This window comes from Chlamydomonas reinhardtii, chromosome 14 (assembly GCF_000002595.2).
Source record: "Chlamydomonas reinhardtii strain CC-503 cw92 mt+ chromosome 14, whole genome shotgun sequence".
Taxonomy (NCBI): Eukaryota; Viridiplantae; Chlorophyta; class Chlorophyceae; order Chlamydomonadales; family Chlamydomonadaceae; genus Chlamydomonas; species Chlamydomonas reinhardtii.
The window spans coordinates 3,283,467-3,299,782 of NC_057017.1; the positions used below are offsets into that span (position 1 = coordinate 3,283,467).

Consider the following 16,316-nt stretch of genomic DNA (forward strand, 5'->3'; position numbering starts at 1 on the left):
TGAACGCCGACTCGCTCGCGTGTTCAGTCTTGCCCCAGTTATCACTGTTGATTGTAGCCAAGCACAAACAGCCATACAGATCTACGGTTTGCCCTTTCCTCGGTGGGCCAAACCGGCACGCCCAACAACCGGCACCCCTCCAGGCGTGCCGCGGACAGCCGTGTACGCAGACCCCGCCGATTGTTGCTCTTGTGCTTTATGCAAATGCCTACTGATAATGTATGTGCCACGCCTAACCTGTAACCTAAACCCGTGTCGGGCCTGCGGGGCCGTGTTTGCGCTGCATCCCTGCTGGGGACAGCGGTTTTCATGTCGAGCAGCCTGCCCACATCTGCTACTACAGCAGGCCTGACCACTAATCCACTGTCCCCTACAGTCCTGGCCACTCCGGCTCCTCGTCCTGCATCCCAGGAGGGAGCCGGCACGGGGGGACCGTAAGGGCAACCAGGGGAGGGCAACAGACTACTGCCGTCGCTGCTGGTCACCAACAAAATTTCATGTCTCGATGCCTGTGTGTGGCATCGCGAGTCGCCCCAGATTTGCGTATACGCGGTGATTCCGTAATTGCCGTCGGTTGACGTCGGTTTCACGACAGGTAGGGCTTCTACAGGCCCCTGAGCGCCAGGCCCCAAGGTACTGTAAGTGATGCATATTCAGAGATCATACACACACCGTGAAGTGCACAGGCTCGTCGAAGAACTGGCTTCATGGGGGGCGTTATACCGCCGTTTTGAGCGGTCTACTTGTCGCTCCACCTGAAACCTACGCAAAACCAACCGCATACATATACTCAAAAGGCTAAGTTGCCATAGAAAAGCAGAAGAGAAATGAAGCTGCAGTCGACAAGCTTCCGCGCTTCGGTCAGGAGTGGTCGCCAGGGTCACTTGCTGGCCCCGGCGAATTGCCACAATGCCCATACAGCACGGTCATTGCATCTCAACGCAACCGCGTTCAAAGACACGCCCGCCCAGGCTGACATGAATGCCGCGACATCGGAGGCGAGCATTAAGCTGCCTATGAACCTGTCAACTGAGGCTGCCCCACCGGGCGTGCGGGCTGATGTGCAGGGCGCCGGTGAGTCGCCGTGTCAGAGCTAAAATTAGCCTTGCCCATGTTGCCACACCTCGACTCGGTCGCGGGCAGGCATTTCTATGGAAGAAGCCTCAAACCTGGCTTCGTTATGCGACTTCTATGCTTTCGTATTGCCGAAGCTGGTGCCGACGTGGAACAACAGCCCTTTTCCGGCGGGGCGATTGCCACTGTAACGCTTCCGCAAGAAACGCTCTCCCTCGACGGTTGAGCCTCTTACGCCGCATTCACTTACTATTGGGCAATTGAGTTCACGCGCTTGATTGCCAGTATTCCTTATGAAGCAAGCTTTGGCGGTGCTCTGGCTTGCCATCCGCACGCTTCGCCCTTCGGCGCCTCACAGGCCCCTTCGCGACGGCCGGGCCGCAGCCGATCGACAAGTACATGTGGCTCCGCGACCTGCGTATGGCGTCGCCCTCGTCGTACTTCCGTGTTCTCGTCAACAATACCCTGTGAGTCCTCTCCGCCTGCCCTGCCATCTGAAGCAGCACAGGTACGGATTATCCCCAAACCAGACCCACATCCCCAAGCCCCTCTCAGCGCCTCATCAGCAGCTGTAGAGCCATGTTTCGCCTCCCTTCCGTCCGCTGCCCTGCATAGCACCGTACCTACTTTCTTGCTTGTTTGTCTCGGAAGGGGGCAAAATGCTTCCAGAACGCTTTGCCTTCGTTCACCTCTTCGCCTCTTCACCTTGCATCCCTCCTTCTCACCCACTCACTCGCAGGGACGTGCTGCCCTACATCTACACCCCCACCGTTGGCAAGGCCTGCCAGGAGTACCACACCCTGGGCATTGCCACGCGTGGCCTGTACCTGCGCATCGACCAGGACAAGTGAGTGCACCGCTACACCATTAATGTCGCGTCACGTCGTGTTTGGCGGCGCGGCTGCGCGGCGTGGCCACAGCGTGCTAGTCGCTAGAGCTCATGTGATGTGGCTGTCCTGGGGCTGCTAGCGTGTAAGCTGCTTTAGTGCGGGGGGTGTAGCTACTTGCGTGGGGCATGGCCAAGAGCTGGGGATGCGAGCGAGGGTGCACGGGGCACTGGAGTACACGCGCGTCTCGCGTGTCCGTCGTGCGTTTCCGTAGGCACACACACATGTAGGAGGCAAGGTCGTACGGTATTCAATCTTTGTACTTCACAAATAAGATGATGGCGCACATGCAACCGTGCAGGGGCAAGATCCTGGAGCGGCTCAAGGCCTGGCCGCAGAAGCGCGTGCGCACCATCGTGGTCACAGACGGCGAGCGCATCCTGGGGCTGGGCGACCTGGGCGCGGTGGGTGATTCGGGGTTGCTGTCACAATAGCTTAGAAGTGCCAGTTCGTGCGTTAGTTGGTGTGTCTGTGCTGTGCCGTACCGCACTATGGAAGGGCTTGGGGGGGGCTAGGCTTCAACTAATGGTAAATGTGGTAAATTCTAGCAGCGCGCTCCGTTGGCGCTGTCCCGTCTTGCCTCGTTTGCGACCCTGAGGCTTCAATAGCTTTTGTGTGTGGTGTTGTGGTCTGTGCGCCGCAGAACGGCATGGGCATCAGCGAGGGCAAGATCGAGCTGTACACGGCCGCCGCGGGCGTGAATCCCGCCGTGTGCCTGCCGGTGTGCCTGGACGTGGGCACCAACAACGTCAAGCTGCGTGAGCACCCCAAGTACAAAGGCGTGCGCGCGGCGCGGCCGCCGCAGAAGGAGTACGACGAGTTTGTGCAGGAGTTCATGGAGGCCATCAGGGTGAGTTGGGTGAATGGATACAGATACGGTATTCTAGCAGTATGTGCCCAAAGTACCAAGGTTGAAGCAAGCTATGGTTGGACCTTTTAGATCAAGTCCAAAGGACTTACAGTATGTACTTTTGAACGCTGTGGGAAATCAATTCAGTCGTTTCCGGTCAGGGTGTCCCTGGCCTCCTGGCTACGCAAGCCGTATGCAACGGTCTGCATAACGCAAGGCGCTGCATACGCTGCTGCATACCAACAGGCCTGGCAGCCGCACACGCTGATCCAGTTTGAGGACTTTGGCAACACTAACGCCTTCAGGTGGGGTTCGTTCTTTGACACAAGGGTGAAGCAAGGCGTTTGGGTGCGTCTATGCCGCCTATTCCGGCGCGCGGATTGACAGCTTGACACTGTGCTAGCTCCTGATGCTGCAGCACCAGCACCACTTACTGAAACAGCACCTGTAACGGCAACTAACACTAGGAGCTGTACATCGCCGTCTCACATACGTCTCACAGGATCTTGGACAAGTATCGGGATGACTACTGCTGCTTCAACGACGACATCCAGGTGTGCGCTGTTGTGTGTTTGCGCGTTTGCATGTACGGTGGATGGGTGTTCTGAGCTGAGCCAGCTACTGCCTCCCGGCCTCCCTGTGTCATAGCATGCTTCACCACTCAGCGCCACTCATGCTCCCGCTTACACACACCCGCTTACACCCACACGCACAGGGCACCGCCGCCATCACTCTGGCGGCGCTGCTGGCGGCACTGCGTGTGACGGGCCAGCGCCTGGCGGACCAGCGCATCCTGTTCCTGGGCGCGGGTGAGCAATAGCGGCGCGAGCGATGTGCCATAGCGATGGTGGGAGGAGCTCGTACCGCGGGCGGTGTGCCTGGTGGATCAGTACAGTGGGCGGCAGAGGCCGGCTTTGCAAGTGCAGGCGTCATGCGAAGGCGTGCCGACGGTGCCGTTAGCCGCAGCGCCGCTCACTAACCAGCACGACTGCCGAAGACAAGAGCTCTTCCACGCTGCCTGTACGTGCGAAATGTGCCCATGTTAGCGCTGCGTTAGCTCCCGGCTCGCAAAGTGAAAACACTGAGGCCGGCCGCGCCGTTTCTGTGTGTGGGTGCTTGCACGCATCTGCAGGCGAGGCCGCTGCCGGTATTGCCACGCTCATCTCGTATTGCATGACTCGCCGCGACAACATCGAGCCCGCGGCCGCCCGCCAGCGCTGCCACCTGATGGACAGCAAGGGCCTGGTGATCGCCAGCCGCACCGACCTGCAACACCACAAGCGGCCCTTCGCGCACAGCGACGTGCCGCCCTGCACCACGCTGATTGAGGCGGTGCGCGCCATCAAGCCCACCGTGCTCATCGGCGCCAGCGCGGTGCCAAACTCCTTCACCCAGGAGGTGGTGGAGGCGATGGCGGAGCTGAACGCGCGACCCATCATCTGCCCCCTGTCTAACCCCACTTCCCAAGCGGAGTGCACCTTTGAGCAGGCCTGGAAGTGAGCGCCGGGTTGCACCGGCGGCGGCGGGTCACACACGTGTCACCGGTCTGGCTTTCCTGTCGCTCGTCTCTCTTATGTGTGCTAGCAGCGGCGCACTAGTCATGCATGTCCATGTCTGGTCGGGCTTTGCAACAGTAGCGTACGGTACCGTACGTAGTTCCTCGGTAAGGACGTACGTGCGACTCGGGCACACCACACCGCCTCTAAACACTAGCTCTTCAAACGCCCAATGTGCATCACAGGTGGACGAACGGCCGCGTGCTGTTCGCCAGCGGCTCGCCGTTCGACCCCATCACCGACGCCCAGGGCATTGCGCACCACCCGCCCCAGGCCAACAACGCCTACATCTTCCCGGCCGTGGGCCACGCCGCGGTGCTCACCAAATCCAAGCGCGTGCCCGAGGTGCATGGGGCGTGTGGGCGTGTGGGAATTGTGGGCGGGCGGGCGGGCGGGCGTACGGGACCTGTGGCTGAGTGAACATCCATGGAGGCCACGGTGTTCATCAGCACTAGCGAAGGGCCCCTACCTACGGTATGCGCCATGCCGCCTCAGCTACAGCACCTCGCAACAGCGTGGCACCTCCACCGGACCCCGCTTCCCCAGAAGGCCCGCCCCTTGTCGCTTCAGCCTCCCTGGTTTCAATTCCGTGCCTTATGCCTTCTACAACCGTCCCACCTACCGCACAGACGCCAACTAACCCGCACGCCGCACACACACGCCACAGGAGTTGTTCCTGGTGGCTGCGGAGCAGCTGGCTGCTATGGCCACTGTCGAGGAGCTGTCGCGCGGCCAGTGAGTGCTCTGTGTCGGCGCGCTTCCCAGTTCCCAGTTCCCAGTTCCCACATTGACGCACGCCTGAGCCGCATTTCTCTTGGTTTTCTCTGCCCTGTCTGCCACTCTCCGTCCTTGGCAACCTCCTCCCCTTGACCCCCTTCCCCTCCCTTTCCTCATAACTTCCTCGCAGCCGGTTCTCACTGTCCAACCACATCCTAACAACCCCCCCTCACCCTTTCCTCCCTCCCCGCAGCCTGTTCCCGCTGTTTAGCCACCCCCTAACAACCCCCGCTCCTCCCCTTCCTCCCTCCCCTCAGCCTGTTCCCCGTGTTCAGCCACATCCGCGACATCTCCGCCTCCATCATGGCCTCCTGCGCGCACTACCTGGTGACCGAGGGACTGGGCCGCAACCCGCGCGGCTGGAGCCAGGAGGTGGGGCGGGGGCGCGGGGCGGGGGCGGGCGGGGAGCAGGCACTAGGCACCAGGCATTGGGGGTTTCCAGGAGTACTAAGGCCAACGCAGGGCAGGGGAGCGGGGGAAGGTGTGGAGTTAAGAGGCGGGGGCGGCACACATTCATACACATAAGATCCGTCTTCGTATCCACACGCATACGCACACGCGCGCGCGTCTTGGTTTGTTCTCCCTGTCCCTGCACATCCATCCACACGCACACCCACAAGTCCACACCCACACCCACAGGACCTGGAGCAGGGCAACGGCTGGCGCCGCGCCGCGCGCGCCGCCATGTGGAGCCCGCCCGCGGCGGGCAGCGCCACCGCCTCCGCCTCCATGGAGGACGTCACGCCGCTGTCGTCCATGGACCTCCTGCCGGCGCCGGGCGCCGAGAAGCCGCCCGCGCCACTCATGTCGGGCGAGCTGTGGTAGGGGAGGCGGGGTGTGGTAGGGGCGGCGGGGTGTGCGAAGGGTGCATGTGCCGCGTGCGCGTGCCGCCTGCGTGTGTGTACGGCATGGAGGCGAAGGAGGGACGAGGAGGAGGAGGAGGAGGAGGAGGAGGAGGAGGAGGAGGAGGAGGAGGAGGAGGAGGAGGAGGAGGAGGAGGAGGAGGAGGGACGAGCAGGAGGAGGGCCGTGAGAGAGGAGGAGGAGGGCCGTGAGAGAGGAGGAGGAGAAGGTTGCGAGGATCAGACCCAACGTACTGGGAGGGAGGAGGTTGGGCGGTGACAGCGGCGGCTGCGTGCGACGTTGATGTGTGTAGGCCGGGGGCGCGGCTGACGCGTTGAGCGCGGGCGAAGCCACACACGTGCGGGTAGCCGGGAGCGTGATCTGGGTGCGGGTGGGTTCGAGCATTCTTTGTTGGTCATGATTGCATGGGCAGCGTTGTGACGTGTGGGCAGCGCAGGCGAGATAACCACTGCGTTCGCAACGACGCCAGCGAGAATGGCGGATTCATAGCGATTGCAGACAGGGGCGGGACTGCGCCCTAGCCCGGGCTGACTTTATACAATCTACTTCACTTGGTCAAATGCTAATTGTCAAGAGGAACGAATTGACGTATAAAGGGTGCGGTGCAGGAGGGAGAGGGAGAGCAGGTGAATGATGCCTGCTGTCCCCTTGTTTTGGACACTACGGTAGATTGCGTGTGCGATGGGACAGTGGTAAGGCAGGTTGGTGAAGTCCGGTAGGGTGCAGCTGATTCCCAGAACCCAGCAGATGGCAAACAATTTGCAACGGCAGGGCAGGAGTGCGCGGCCGGTCGAACGCCGGAGTTACTGTACCGACGGTAGATTGCGTGTGTGACGATCCGCGCCCGCACCACCCGCCATGTGTTTTCGTGTGACATGAGTGGGGCATTTTTTGCTCCAGTCATGTCGCGAGTCTGGTATTCAAATAATTTTTCAGGCCGAGAACACATGCACATGCGGTGATGCAGTGTGTGTGATATGCCGCGTGGGACGCCCCGTCCGATGAGTCTTGCGAGGCTTCCGTGATTAGGAAGCTGCAGGTTGCTGGCGTCTCGGGCTAAGGGTAACAGTCCGGCAAGCGGTCGCGCACACATAACGCAGCAGGACTTTGCCGGGGTTATCAAGGATTGTTGTTGGTGGTTTGTTGGGTTGGGAAGGCCTGGCTCGCAGCAGCGTGTGGGAATTTTGGTGTGACCATTTTATGGGCTGGGTAGGGTACGCGGCGAATAGGGTCGCTTTTTATATGTAGTGCAGCGTGGTCCCTTGGCCACTGCTGCTGGTTGCCCTCAGCCCTCCTATTGCGAGGGAGGGATGTAGTGTGCGGCTGGCGAGGAATGCGGCTGTGCTGGGTAGGTTGGGTGCGGGGCGAACAAGGGCGGAGTCCAGCTCTCACTGTTGCCTCAAGTGAGTCCCCTAGCCCTACAGCGCGGCCTTTCCTTGTAAGAGTGAGGCATGAGTAGAGTAAGAGGGCCTTGCTTGTACGCGAGCGCTGTACGTGCCGAAACCGAAAAGGTCGGGGCAAGATTTGCATTGCGGATGCGGGGCAAGGGTCCGGAAAAAGAAGGTACGGTATACGGACGCAACACGCGGCGCGTCGACCGAAGAGCTTGACGAGCCGTGCCGACTTAAGCCGGTGGATAATATATGGCGCCGTTCAAGTTACAGCAGGCGCTGCACGTCCGCGGCGACCGTGGCCAGGGTAATCGCGGTTTCGTTTTAACGACCGATTCATACGTCCCATCATTGTCCTGCTGCAATCCTAGCGCCGCGGACATAGCGCTGTGCCAACAGGCACTAAACTGCGGCGACTTAGTTACTGTGCGCCACTAGCGCGCCTCATAGACTGGAGGACGGCCACTAGCGTGCACGGACATTGCGGATTGCCGAGCGGACTCTCTTCCGTCTCCGCACCGCGCCGCGCTGCCTACATAACCTAGCGGCATAGCGCTCCTTCAGTCATGGGGGGCTCCTGCTCTCGCGCTGCAGTGCCTCGGGGCGAAAGGGACGCACTGGTTGCAATGAGCAGTCGTGTGCGCGATGAAGAGGGAGACGTCGACAGTAAGTGACCGAGTTTTCTATATTTATCAGTTCTCATTGTTTGGGTCAACGCTCTTTTTACAGCGCGCCTCACGAAGCAATTAACTCTCTTGTCGCTTGTTGCCGGCTGACGCTTTTATGGTCCCCTGAACAACATATCATGGCTGATTTTGGAAAAGCTCTCTTGGATGCCGCTGGCGCCTTCCCGCTCGACAAGTATCGCTTCTTGCGACGCTTGCGGGAAACGTCAACAGAGCAGTACTACCAGCTGCTATGTTATTACACCCAACAGGTGGGTATATAGTCCGGCACGCAGGAACTATGCATGCTGAACATCGAGCTTTTGGGCTCGGGGCTGGGTGGATGCCACGTCGGCCAAACTTCTCGCTCTGGCGCTGCAGAGGGCTGGATGTGTGGTAGAGAGCGCTTCATGGCTGAATCCATAAGTTTGCCGAGGGTGGCAGGGCCAAGCAAGGTGTCAAGGGGCCAAGCAAGGTGCCCCGTTGCCTCCCTTGCCGCCCCCGCGCGCTGAGCTGCTCCGTGTCCCACGCCCTCCCCTCCCCCTCCGCGCCCCGCCCCTGCCAGCTCACCCGCACACCTCATCCCAAACCTCATCACCTGTCGCCCCATGCGCTGCCCCTCATGTCCTCCCACATGCGCCGCCCCTCACGTCCCCGCCAGGTGCTGCCCTACATCTACACGCCCACAGTGGGCGAGGCCTGTCAGCAGTACCACGCATTGCGCATACAGGCGCGAGGGCTGTACCTGCGGATAGACCACAGGTGGGCAGGAGCGGATGAGGAGATGGGGCTCGGCGGGGCGGGGGTTTGGGAGGTGCGGGGATGCGGGTGCAGGGAGGCAAGGTTGTAGGGGCGGGGGCAGGGGTGCTGGGGTGACGCCGGGGTGTTGCAGAGGCGGGGAGGGGGCACGGCGCTGGGGCGGGGTTGTGGTGCATAGGCATAGGCGTAGGCTTTGGGCCCCTTTGGAGCGCGCCTGCTCGCGGCGCCCCTGAAGCAACCGGGACGCGAATCCAGTGGGGCCGCTCACAAGGCGCAAGTACACAAGGCCCGAGCGACTGGGCGTAGGCGTGGTGGTGGTGGCGGCGGCGGTGATGAGGGGGGGCGTAGTTGACTCCAATTCCAAAGAGCCAAGACCCAGAGGAAAGGGGGTCCGGGTGCACGCCGGTGTGGGGTCTCCCCGGGCCAGGCAGGGGCAGGGCGCGCACGCAAACGCACGACAGGCGGACGGAGGCCATGCGTGGCCCCCGTCCCCGCTGGCTCCGCTCCTGGATCCCGCTGGCTCCGCTCCTGGATCCCGCTGGCTCCGCTCCTGGATCCCGCTGGCTCCGCTCCTGGAGCCCGCTGGCTCCGCTCCTGGATCCCGCTGGCTCCGCTCCTGGATCCCGCTGGCTCCGCTCCTGGATCCCGCTGGCTCCGCTCCTGGATCCCGCTGGCTCCGCTCCTGGATCCCGCTGGCTCCGCTCCTGGGTCCCGCTGGCTCCGCTCCTGGGGTGCCTGCTGGAGCTCCCGGGAGGGGGGAAGGCTGGGATCCTCCCGGGGGGGCGGGGCCGGGATCCTCTCGGGGGTAATGGAGGCTGGCGGCACGTGGGTGCTCTAGGGAAGAAGCCGTGAACCCGCGCCCTGCATGGGAAGGGCCCCAGTTTATCCCGGGGCCGCGCACACACCCGGCGCGGGTCGGCCAGAGGTCGTCAGGGCCGGGGCTGAGCCGACGCGGTCGCTAGAGCGCTGACCGAGCCGCCTAGATGAAGTTGTGATTGGACAACTACCGACACAGTTAACCCCACAGCATTTAAGCCATACCCCCGCTACTGTTTCATTATGGGACTGGTTCAAAGAACACCTCCTGGCGCTTTGTGACTGTTGTGCAGGCGCTCCATCCTGTCCCAGCTCAAGGCCTGGCCGCAAAAGGACGTGCGCGTGATCGTGGTCACGGACGGCGAGCGCATCCTGGGGCTGGGCGATCTGGGCGCGGTGAGGAGCTCGTTGTGGGATGAATGATGAGTAGGACATTGGCCGGACACTGCTGACGCGGTAACTGCTGACGCGGTAACAACAACAGTGTTTGTTTATGGGCTGGCTGTGTTGGTACTTGCGTTGGTCTGGCCGTAATTGCCTGCGTCTCTGACTTGGTTCTGCGCTGTTTGTGGTGTCCGTGCCGCTCGACTCCCGCGCCGCAGAACGGCATGGGCATCAGCGAGGGCAAGATCGAGCTGTACACGGCCGCCGCGGGCGTGAATCCCGCCGTGTGTCTGCCGGTGTGCCTGGACGTGGGCACCAACAACACCCAGCTGCGCGAGCACCCCGTCTACGCCGGGTTGCGGGCGCCGCGCCCCATCCGGCAACAGGTGTACGACGAGTTCGTGCAGGAGTTCATGGAGGCTGTCAAGGTGCGTGTCTGGGAAAGGCATCCTAAGGGAAGCGTGCGCGTGCGCGTGTGTGTGTGTATGTGTGTGTGTGTGTGTTCTTCTTTTACAGGCCGCGAGGGGGGAAGGAGGGTGCATGCGATGCTATGTAGTGTGTGCGTGCATGTGTGTGCGCGTGCGTGCCAGGACGGCAGGCACACACATGGCCGGGGGCCGCGCACCCGCCCAGCACCCGCATGGCGCAGCGTTCCCATGCCACATCCCTATGCTGACAAGCACAGGGCCCTCCATTAATTTAAACGAAACTTGTATTGACACGCGGTTTCGTGGTTCTGCGCCCCCCAGATCTGGCAGCCGCACACGCTGATCCAGTTTGAGGACTTCGGAAACAACAACGCGTTCAGGTGCGACGCGGGCGGGCTTGTCAAAATGGGAGACCAGAAACAATATCAGCGGCGGGATCCATTCGTCGTTGGCTCCGTTGTCAGGAAGGCTGCATGAAAGGAACGGCAACAAGAGTGAAATGCATGGCCACCTCACAGGATCCTGGACAAGTACAAGGATGACTACTGCTGCTTCAACGACGACATCCAGGTGCGCGCTTTCAAACAGAGCCAGCTACTTCCTCCCGGCCTCCCTGTGTCATAGCATGTTTCACCACTCAGCGCCACTCATGCTCCCGCTCACACACACACCTACCCTACCCGCTTACACGCCCACAGGGCACTGCCGCCATCACTCTGGCGGCGCTGCTGGCGGCACTGCGTGTGACGGGCCAGCGCCTGGCGGACCAGCGCATCCTGTTCATGGGCGCGGGTGAGTCCATGCATCCGGTGTGCGTGACGGCGCGCGTGCGTGGCGGCGCGAGTGGCGGCGTGTTGTCGTGCAGTGCAGTGGTGGTCTGGAAGGAGGATGCTGTGCGGGGCGGGCTGTAAGCTGGGCTGTTCGGTGGACCGTCAGGAAGCGCTCGTTGGAGGCAAACGAGGTCGTCACGAACCCCAAGTGGTTAGTATTGTTGAACTTTGGCGCCAAGTATTGGTGTGATTTGTGTGATCGCAGGTGAGGCGGCCACGGGAATCGCGTCCCTCATCTCCTTCTGCATCCACCGGAGAGACGGCGTCAGCGAGCAGGTGTGTGTGTGTGTGTGTGTGTGTGTGTGTGTGTGTGTGTGTGTGTGTGTGTGTGTGTGTGTGTGTGTGTGTGTGTGTGTGTGTGTGTGTGTGTGCGCGCGCGAAGTGTGGCGTGTGGTGCTCCTGTACCCATGTGTGCCCTAGGCACGTGCCTGAGGCATGTGCCTGCATGCACGTGCACAACCCGCAGAGAGCAGTTTCGCACCCAGGCCGTTATTGTTCGTAAACTCGTGCGAAATGCGTTGGTGATGGGGCCCCTTGCCGCCATGTGTCTGCCCCCGCACAGGCCGCCCGCCAGCGCTGCCACCTGATGGACAGCAAGGGCCTGGTGCTCGCCAGCCGCACCGACCTGCAGCACCACAAGCGGCCCTTCGCGCACAGCGACGTGCCGCCCTGCGCCACGCTGATCGAGGCGGTGCGCGCCATCAAGCCCACTGCCATCGTTGGCGTGAGCGCGGTGGCGGATGCCTTCACGCCGGAGGTGAGAGCGCCGTGTGTGTGTGTGTGTGTGTGTGTGTGTGTGTGTGTGTGTGTGTGTGTGTGTGTGTGTGTTTTAGGGGGGTTCTGGTGTGCAAGTCGCCTGTGGTTTCTCGTGAGGCCTGTGAGGCCTTCGCGGCTTGTGGCCTCCTAGGGGCATTAGCGATGTGGGCGCATACGCAAAGGCCTGCCGACGGCGGTGCTGGGTGCCGATGACACTGCCGGGGATGATTCCTTCGACATGGTGAGCGCTGCCCCTGCACGTTTGCTGGAGTATCGGTGTGAGCCGCCTGGGCTCCGTGTGCTTTGTGGATGCAACGGGAGGTAGTGTTCGACCAAAGCAACACAGGCGCACCGCACCTACGCCATGAGGGGCCCTCTTCGGCCTTCGGCCCAGAGCGTGTCATGCTGTTTGATTTGAAGTGCCTTGCGCCATCCGCCAACCGTCTTGCGGCCCCGCGACGCAGGTGCTGGCGGCGATGGCGGAGCTAAACGACCGCCCCATCATCTTCCCGCTGTCCAACCCCACCTCCCTGGCTGAGTGCACCTTTGAGCAGGCGTACCGCGCCACGAACGGCCGCGTGCTCTTCGCCAGCGGCTCGCCATTCGACCCGATTGTTGACGAGCGCGGCATTGCGCACCACCCGCCCCAGGCCAACAACGCCTACATCTTCCCGGCCGTGGGCCACGCCGCCGTGCTCACCAAGTCCAAGCGCGTGCCCGAGGTGCGGGCGCGTTGGCGTCGTGTGTGTATGCAAGTGCGTGTGTGTTTGGGTTGAATGACCAACAGCACTGCTTTGATGTACGGCAGCGCCGCAAGCCATCGTGACGTTGCGGTTGCCGTTAGCTGCCGGCGCTTAAAAGACCGCGCGCGACACAAGAGAGGTCCTAGTACTAGTAATATGTCTGCTGTCAAACACGGGCACTCAATACTTGCACATACAGGAGGTGTTCCTGGTGGCGGCGGAGCGGCTGTCCGTCATGGCCACGGCCGCGGAGCTGCAGGTGGGGGCGCTGTTCCCGCCCTTTGCCCGCATCCGCGACATCAGCGCCCACGTCATGGCGGCGGCGGCCGCACACCTGGTGGACGCGGGGCTGGGCGCCGTGCCGGACGGCTGGCCGGAGCAGCGGGAGGGCTGGGCGGCGGCGGCGCGGCAAGCCATGTGGTCGCCGCCGCTGCCCTCGGTGCCTGTCAGCCGCCTGTGAGCGGGGCCGGAGGGGTGGCGTGGCGCCGGGCTGTGAGGGCCGCCTGTGAGCAGTGTGGCCGTGTGCCGTGCCTCGACAAGTCGTGCCTAGTGAGGGGCTGTGAGGGCCTTGAGTCCTGTGATCGGTGTGCTGTACAGGGTGCCAGTGGGTGGTGTGTCTGCCTGGAGAGCTTTCTGGGTGCCGTGGACACACAGAGGCGTTAGTTGGGACGTGGAGTGGGGATGGGCTCAGCCGTGAGCCGTACGCGGTTTGATACAAGTGAAAGGGTAGCTGGTGAGTAGCGTGCAGGTGAGAATGCAGTGTGTGCGTGCTGCGAGAAAGCGAGGGAGAGATAGAGCGAGGGAAGAGAGATAGGGAGCGTTGTGCCCCCAAGGACTGAAAGACTGAGCGACTGACGAGCGACTGAGATAGCAATGGACGCGAACCGGACGAAGATTGAGTGGCCCAGTCTTTGACAGTGATACTGCGGTGACATTCATTACCGTCTTCAGGAATGTACGTAAGTGCGTAACCGCCTCAGCAGTGCGCGGGCGGGCGCCGCATCATCATGGCCTTGCCGCCTTCACCACGTGGTGCCGGCTCAAGGGCTGCGTCCAGCACTCCAGCCTTTTGCAATCAACATTCAGGACCCACAACTGGACGAAATGCCACACCGCGCTACTCCTGTAATTCCCTGTCCCGCACCGCCGCATCAATCGGGCTGGATTGTGCCTGCAGTATCCAGCCAGTGCTCGTATCTTCCTTCTTTCCGACAGAAATTTGCCCCAAAACGCCTCCGGCGGAAGAAATTTTATATTCTGAAGTCCAAAAATCTGTGAAAACGCTTCAGGTTTTGGGGGGCCTTTCTGAGAATCGCAGAAGACATTTTGGGGCGTTTCTGTCACTTGTCCGGGCCCAAGGCAAGGGTGACTTCTGTTCTCCAGGATAATCTACGGCCGTGTCCTGCTGGCACCATGGGGGCACACCACGATAGGCCAGCCTTCTACCAGGGGATGGAGTCATGCCGTGGGTGAGTGAGCATGATGAGCGTGGAAGAGGGCGCTGGGGTTCGGCGTGGGGATGGGCCACGATTTGCCATGGAGCCATGGAGCCGTTGCTTTCTGCACCCCGCACACTATAACAATGGCACATACCGTGCGGCGGAATATTTTGCTGTGCCGGAGCCGGGACGTGGGCTGGGGGCAACAGCAACCTCACCCCGCACGCTGTAACAATGGCACATCCCGTGCGGCGGAATATTTTGCTATGCCGGAGCCGGGACGTGGGCTGGGGGCAACAGCAACCTCACCCCGCACGCTGTAACAATGGCACATCCCGTGCGGCGGAATATTTTGCTGTGCCGGAGCCGGGACGTGGGCTGGGGGCAACAGCAACCTCACCCCGCACGCTGTACAATGGCACATCCCGTGCGGCGGAATATTTTGCTGTGCCGGAGCCGGGACGTGGGCTGGGGGCAACTGCAGCCGCATTTGGCACGCTGCAACAGGGCCAGCCTGACACACCCCTGGCCTGACACGAATCGTGCATAGGTCGGGGGCGGAGCCCCCGGAAAAATTTTGGGGATGAAAGATGCGGCGGCAGCGGGTTTCTGAAAATCAAAGATGCCTGTTTTCGGAAATCTGTCACTGGCGCCGCGCCTGCCTTCTTAAGATACGAGCACTGTATCCAGCGCCAGCAGTTAACATCCCGTTTGCGACGTCAAGGCATGAGCGGGCATGAGCGACAACAGACAACACAACACAACACAACACAACACAACACAACAGCTAAACGACACAACACAACACAACACGAGACTAGTGCAGCCGCAAACACAACACAACACAACCGCCACAAAATGGGCAAACACGGTCACCGTGTAAACAAAACTACGACCCAACTCGCTGATCAACCTAGGGCAGCGTGGCGAGCGTCCCAGGAATCGCCTCAATCGTCTCTATCGCACTCAGGACACTCGCCGGAGATGGCGAGCAGCGGACCCGAGCGTCGGCTGGACACTCACAGCAGTTCCAGCAGCAGTGGAGACAGGCAGGCCTCCGGACAGCACGCTACTTGCAGCCCGATGAGCATCGGCACCGTCGACTCGAGCGAGCAGCCCACATCCAAGCGCGCTGCCGACTGGTTACGGAGCATCAAACTTCGGCTTCAGTTCTCGACCAGCCTGATCGTGGACGCACTGGCAAACACTGACACACTCCCAGCATCCTCAATTTGTTCTCAGGAGTTCGAGCGTGCGCTGGAGCAGTTCGAGCTACAGGTCGCAGAACTTGTATTTAGCGCCCCAAGGCAGGCACCGGTGCCACACGCCTCGGCCAACGAGGCACAGACCGCCGCACCCGCGGCGGAGCGGCGGCCCAACGACCTCGCAGTGCTGCGGGTACAGGTGGAGGAGCAACGGGCTGCGCTGGAAGCCGTCAAACGCTCCCTCGCCCGCGTGGGGGATGCGGCCGCTGTGGACGAGAGCAAGATCCTGCTGAAGTCTGTCAGCGGCGAGCTGCTAGAGCGCATCCGGGCGTCCGGGAACCTAGAGGCGGTTGCTAGCACGAGTGGGACGTCGGTGAGCGGGCGCTATGTCCGTGCGTGGCAATCGGCAGGGCGGGAGGTGTGGAACGTCGTGGTGATGGTGACGCCCCAGGAACGCAGCGCATTGATCAGGGCCGCACGCCTGGTCCGCAGCACAGGTGTGGTGGTGGCGCCTTACCTGACGTCCGTAGGGTGTGCACTGCGCAAGGAGCAACTCGGAGCTTTCGAAGGGTTTCGAGCAGCAGGGCTGAAGCCCCGATGGAAGGGAGGGGCGGGCATTCGGTGCCGAGGCACCTAATCACCTAGGCTGACGGGCTAGCAGTTGACGTAGTTGGCATTGAGTAGTACAGTCGAACACGCCTAACTTCGTTGCGCAAAGTAAGTTTCCCGGCGTTATAAGGGCCCACCGGCCCGGGCCACTGGTACTTACGGGGACAGGATAGCACGCATGCTCGTGCACACCACCTTGTAACCAACAACAACATGAGCGGGCACAAGTGCGGAGCGCCCCTGTGTGGGCAGGGGGTTGCGTGCCTGACCACGTGTGTGTGTGT

The 16,316-nt window shown here is 61.7% G+C and overlaps 3 protein-coding genes across 4 annotated transcripts; all 3 read left to right on the forward strand.

Annotated features, from left to right (window-relative positions):
- Positions 1-56: 56 nt before the first annotated feature.
- CHLRE_14g629700v5 (uncharacterized protein) lies at positions 57-7,461 on the forward strand. Its single transcript, XM_043070359.1, has 14 exons — positions 57-595; positions 798-1,074; positions 1,433-1,541; positions 1,814-1,921; positions 2,263-2,365; positions 2,605-2,811; positions 3,058-3,116; positions 3,314-3,365; positions 3,527-3,620; positions 3,944-4,307; positions 4,553-4,712; positions 5,035-5,102; positions 5,402-5,516; positions 5,784-7,461. The coding sequence occupies exons 2-14, from the start codon at positions 828-830 to the stop codon at positions 5,967-5,969; spliced, it is 1,872 nt and encodes a 623-aa protein (XP_042917032.1). The 5' UTR covers positions 57-595; positions 798-827; the 3' UTR covers positions 5,970-7,461.
- A 55-nt stretch (positions 7,462-7,516) lies between these two features.
- CHLRE_14g629750v5 (uncharacterized protein) lies at positions 7,517-13,920 on the forward strand. 2 transcript variants are annotated; one of them, XM_043070360.1, is made up of 12 exons: positions 7,527-8,064; positions 8,223-8,335; positions 8,725-8,825; positions 9,932-10,034; positions 10,241-10,450; positions 10,772-10,830; positions 10,969-11,020; positions 11,149-11,242; positions 11,486-11,556; positions 11,843-12,037; positions 12,501-12,758; positions 12,979-13,920. In XM_043070360.1, exons 1-12 carry the CDS (start codon positions 8,025-8,027, stop codon positions 13,237-13,239), a joined length of 1,557 nt encoding a protein of 518 aa, XP_042917033.1. In that variant the 5' UTR covers positions 7,527-8,024; the 3' UTR covers positions 13,240-13,920. The 2 variants fall into 2 exon arrangements, with proteins under 2 accessions (XP_001692778.1, XP_042917033.1); XM_001692726.2 differs by having other exon boundaries at positions 7,517-8,335.
- Positions 13,921-14,926: 1,006 nt separating this feature from the next.
- CHLRE_14g629800v5 (uncharacterized protein) lies at positions 14,927-16,246 on the forward strand. Its single transcript, XM_043070361.1, has one exon. It carries the CDS (start codon positions 15,203-15,205, stop codon positions 16,058-16,060), a length of 858 nt encoding a protein of 285 aa, XP_042917034.1. The 5' UTR covers positions 14,927-15,202; the 3' UTR covers positions 16,061-16,246.
- Positions 16,247-16,316: the final 70 nt, after the last annotated feature.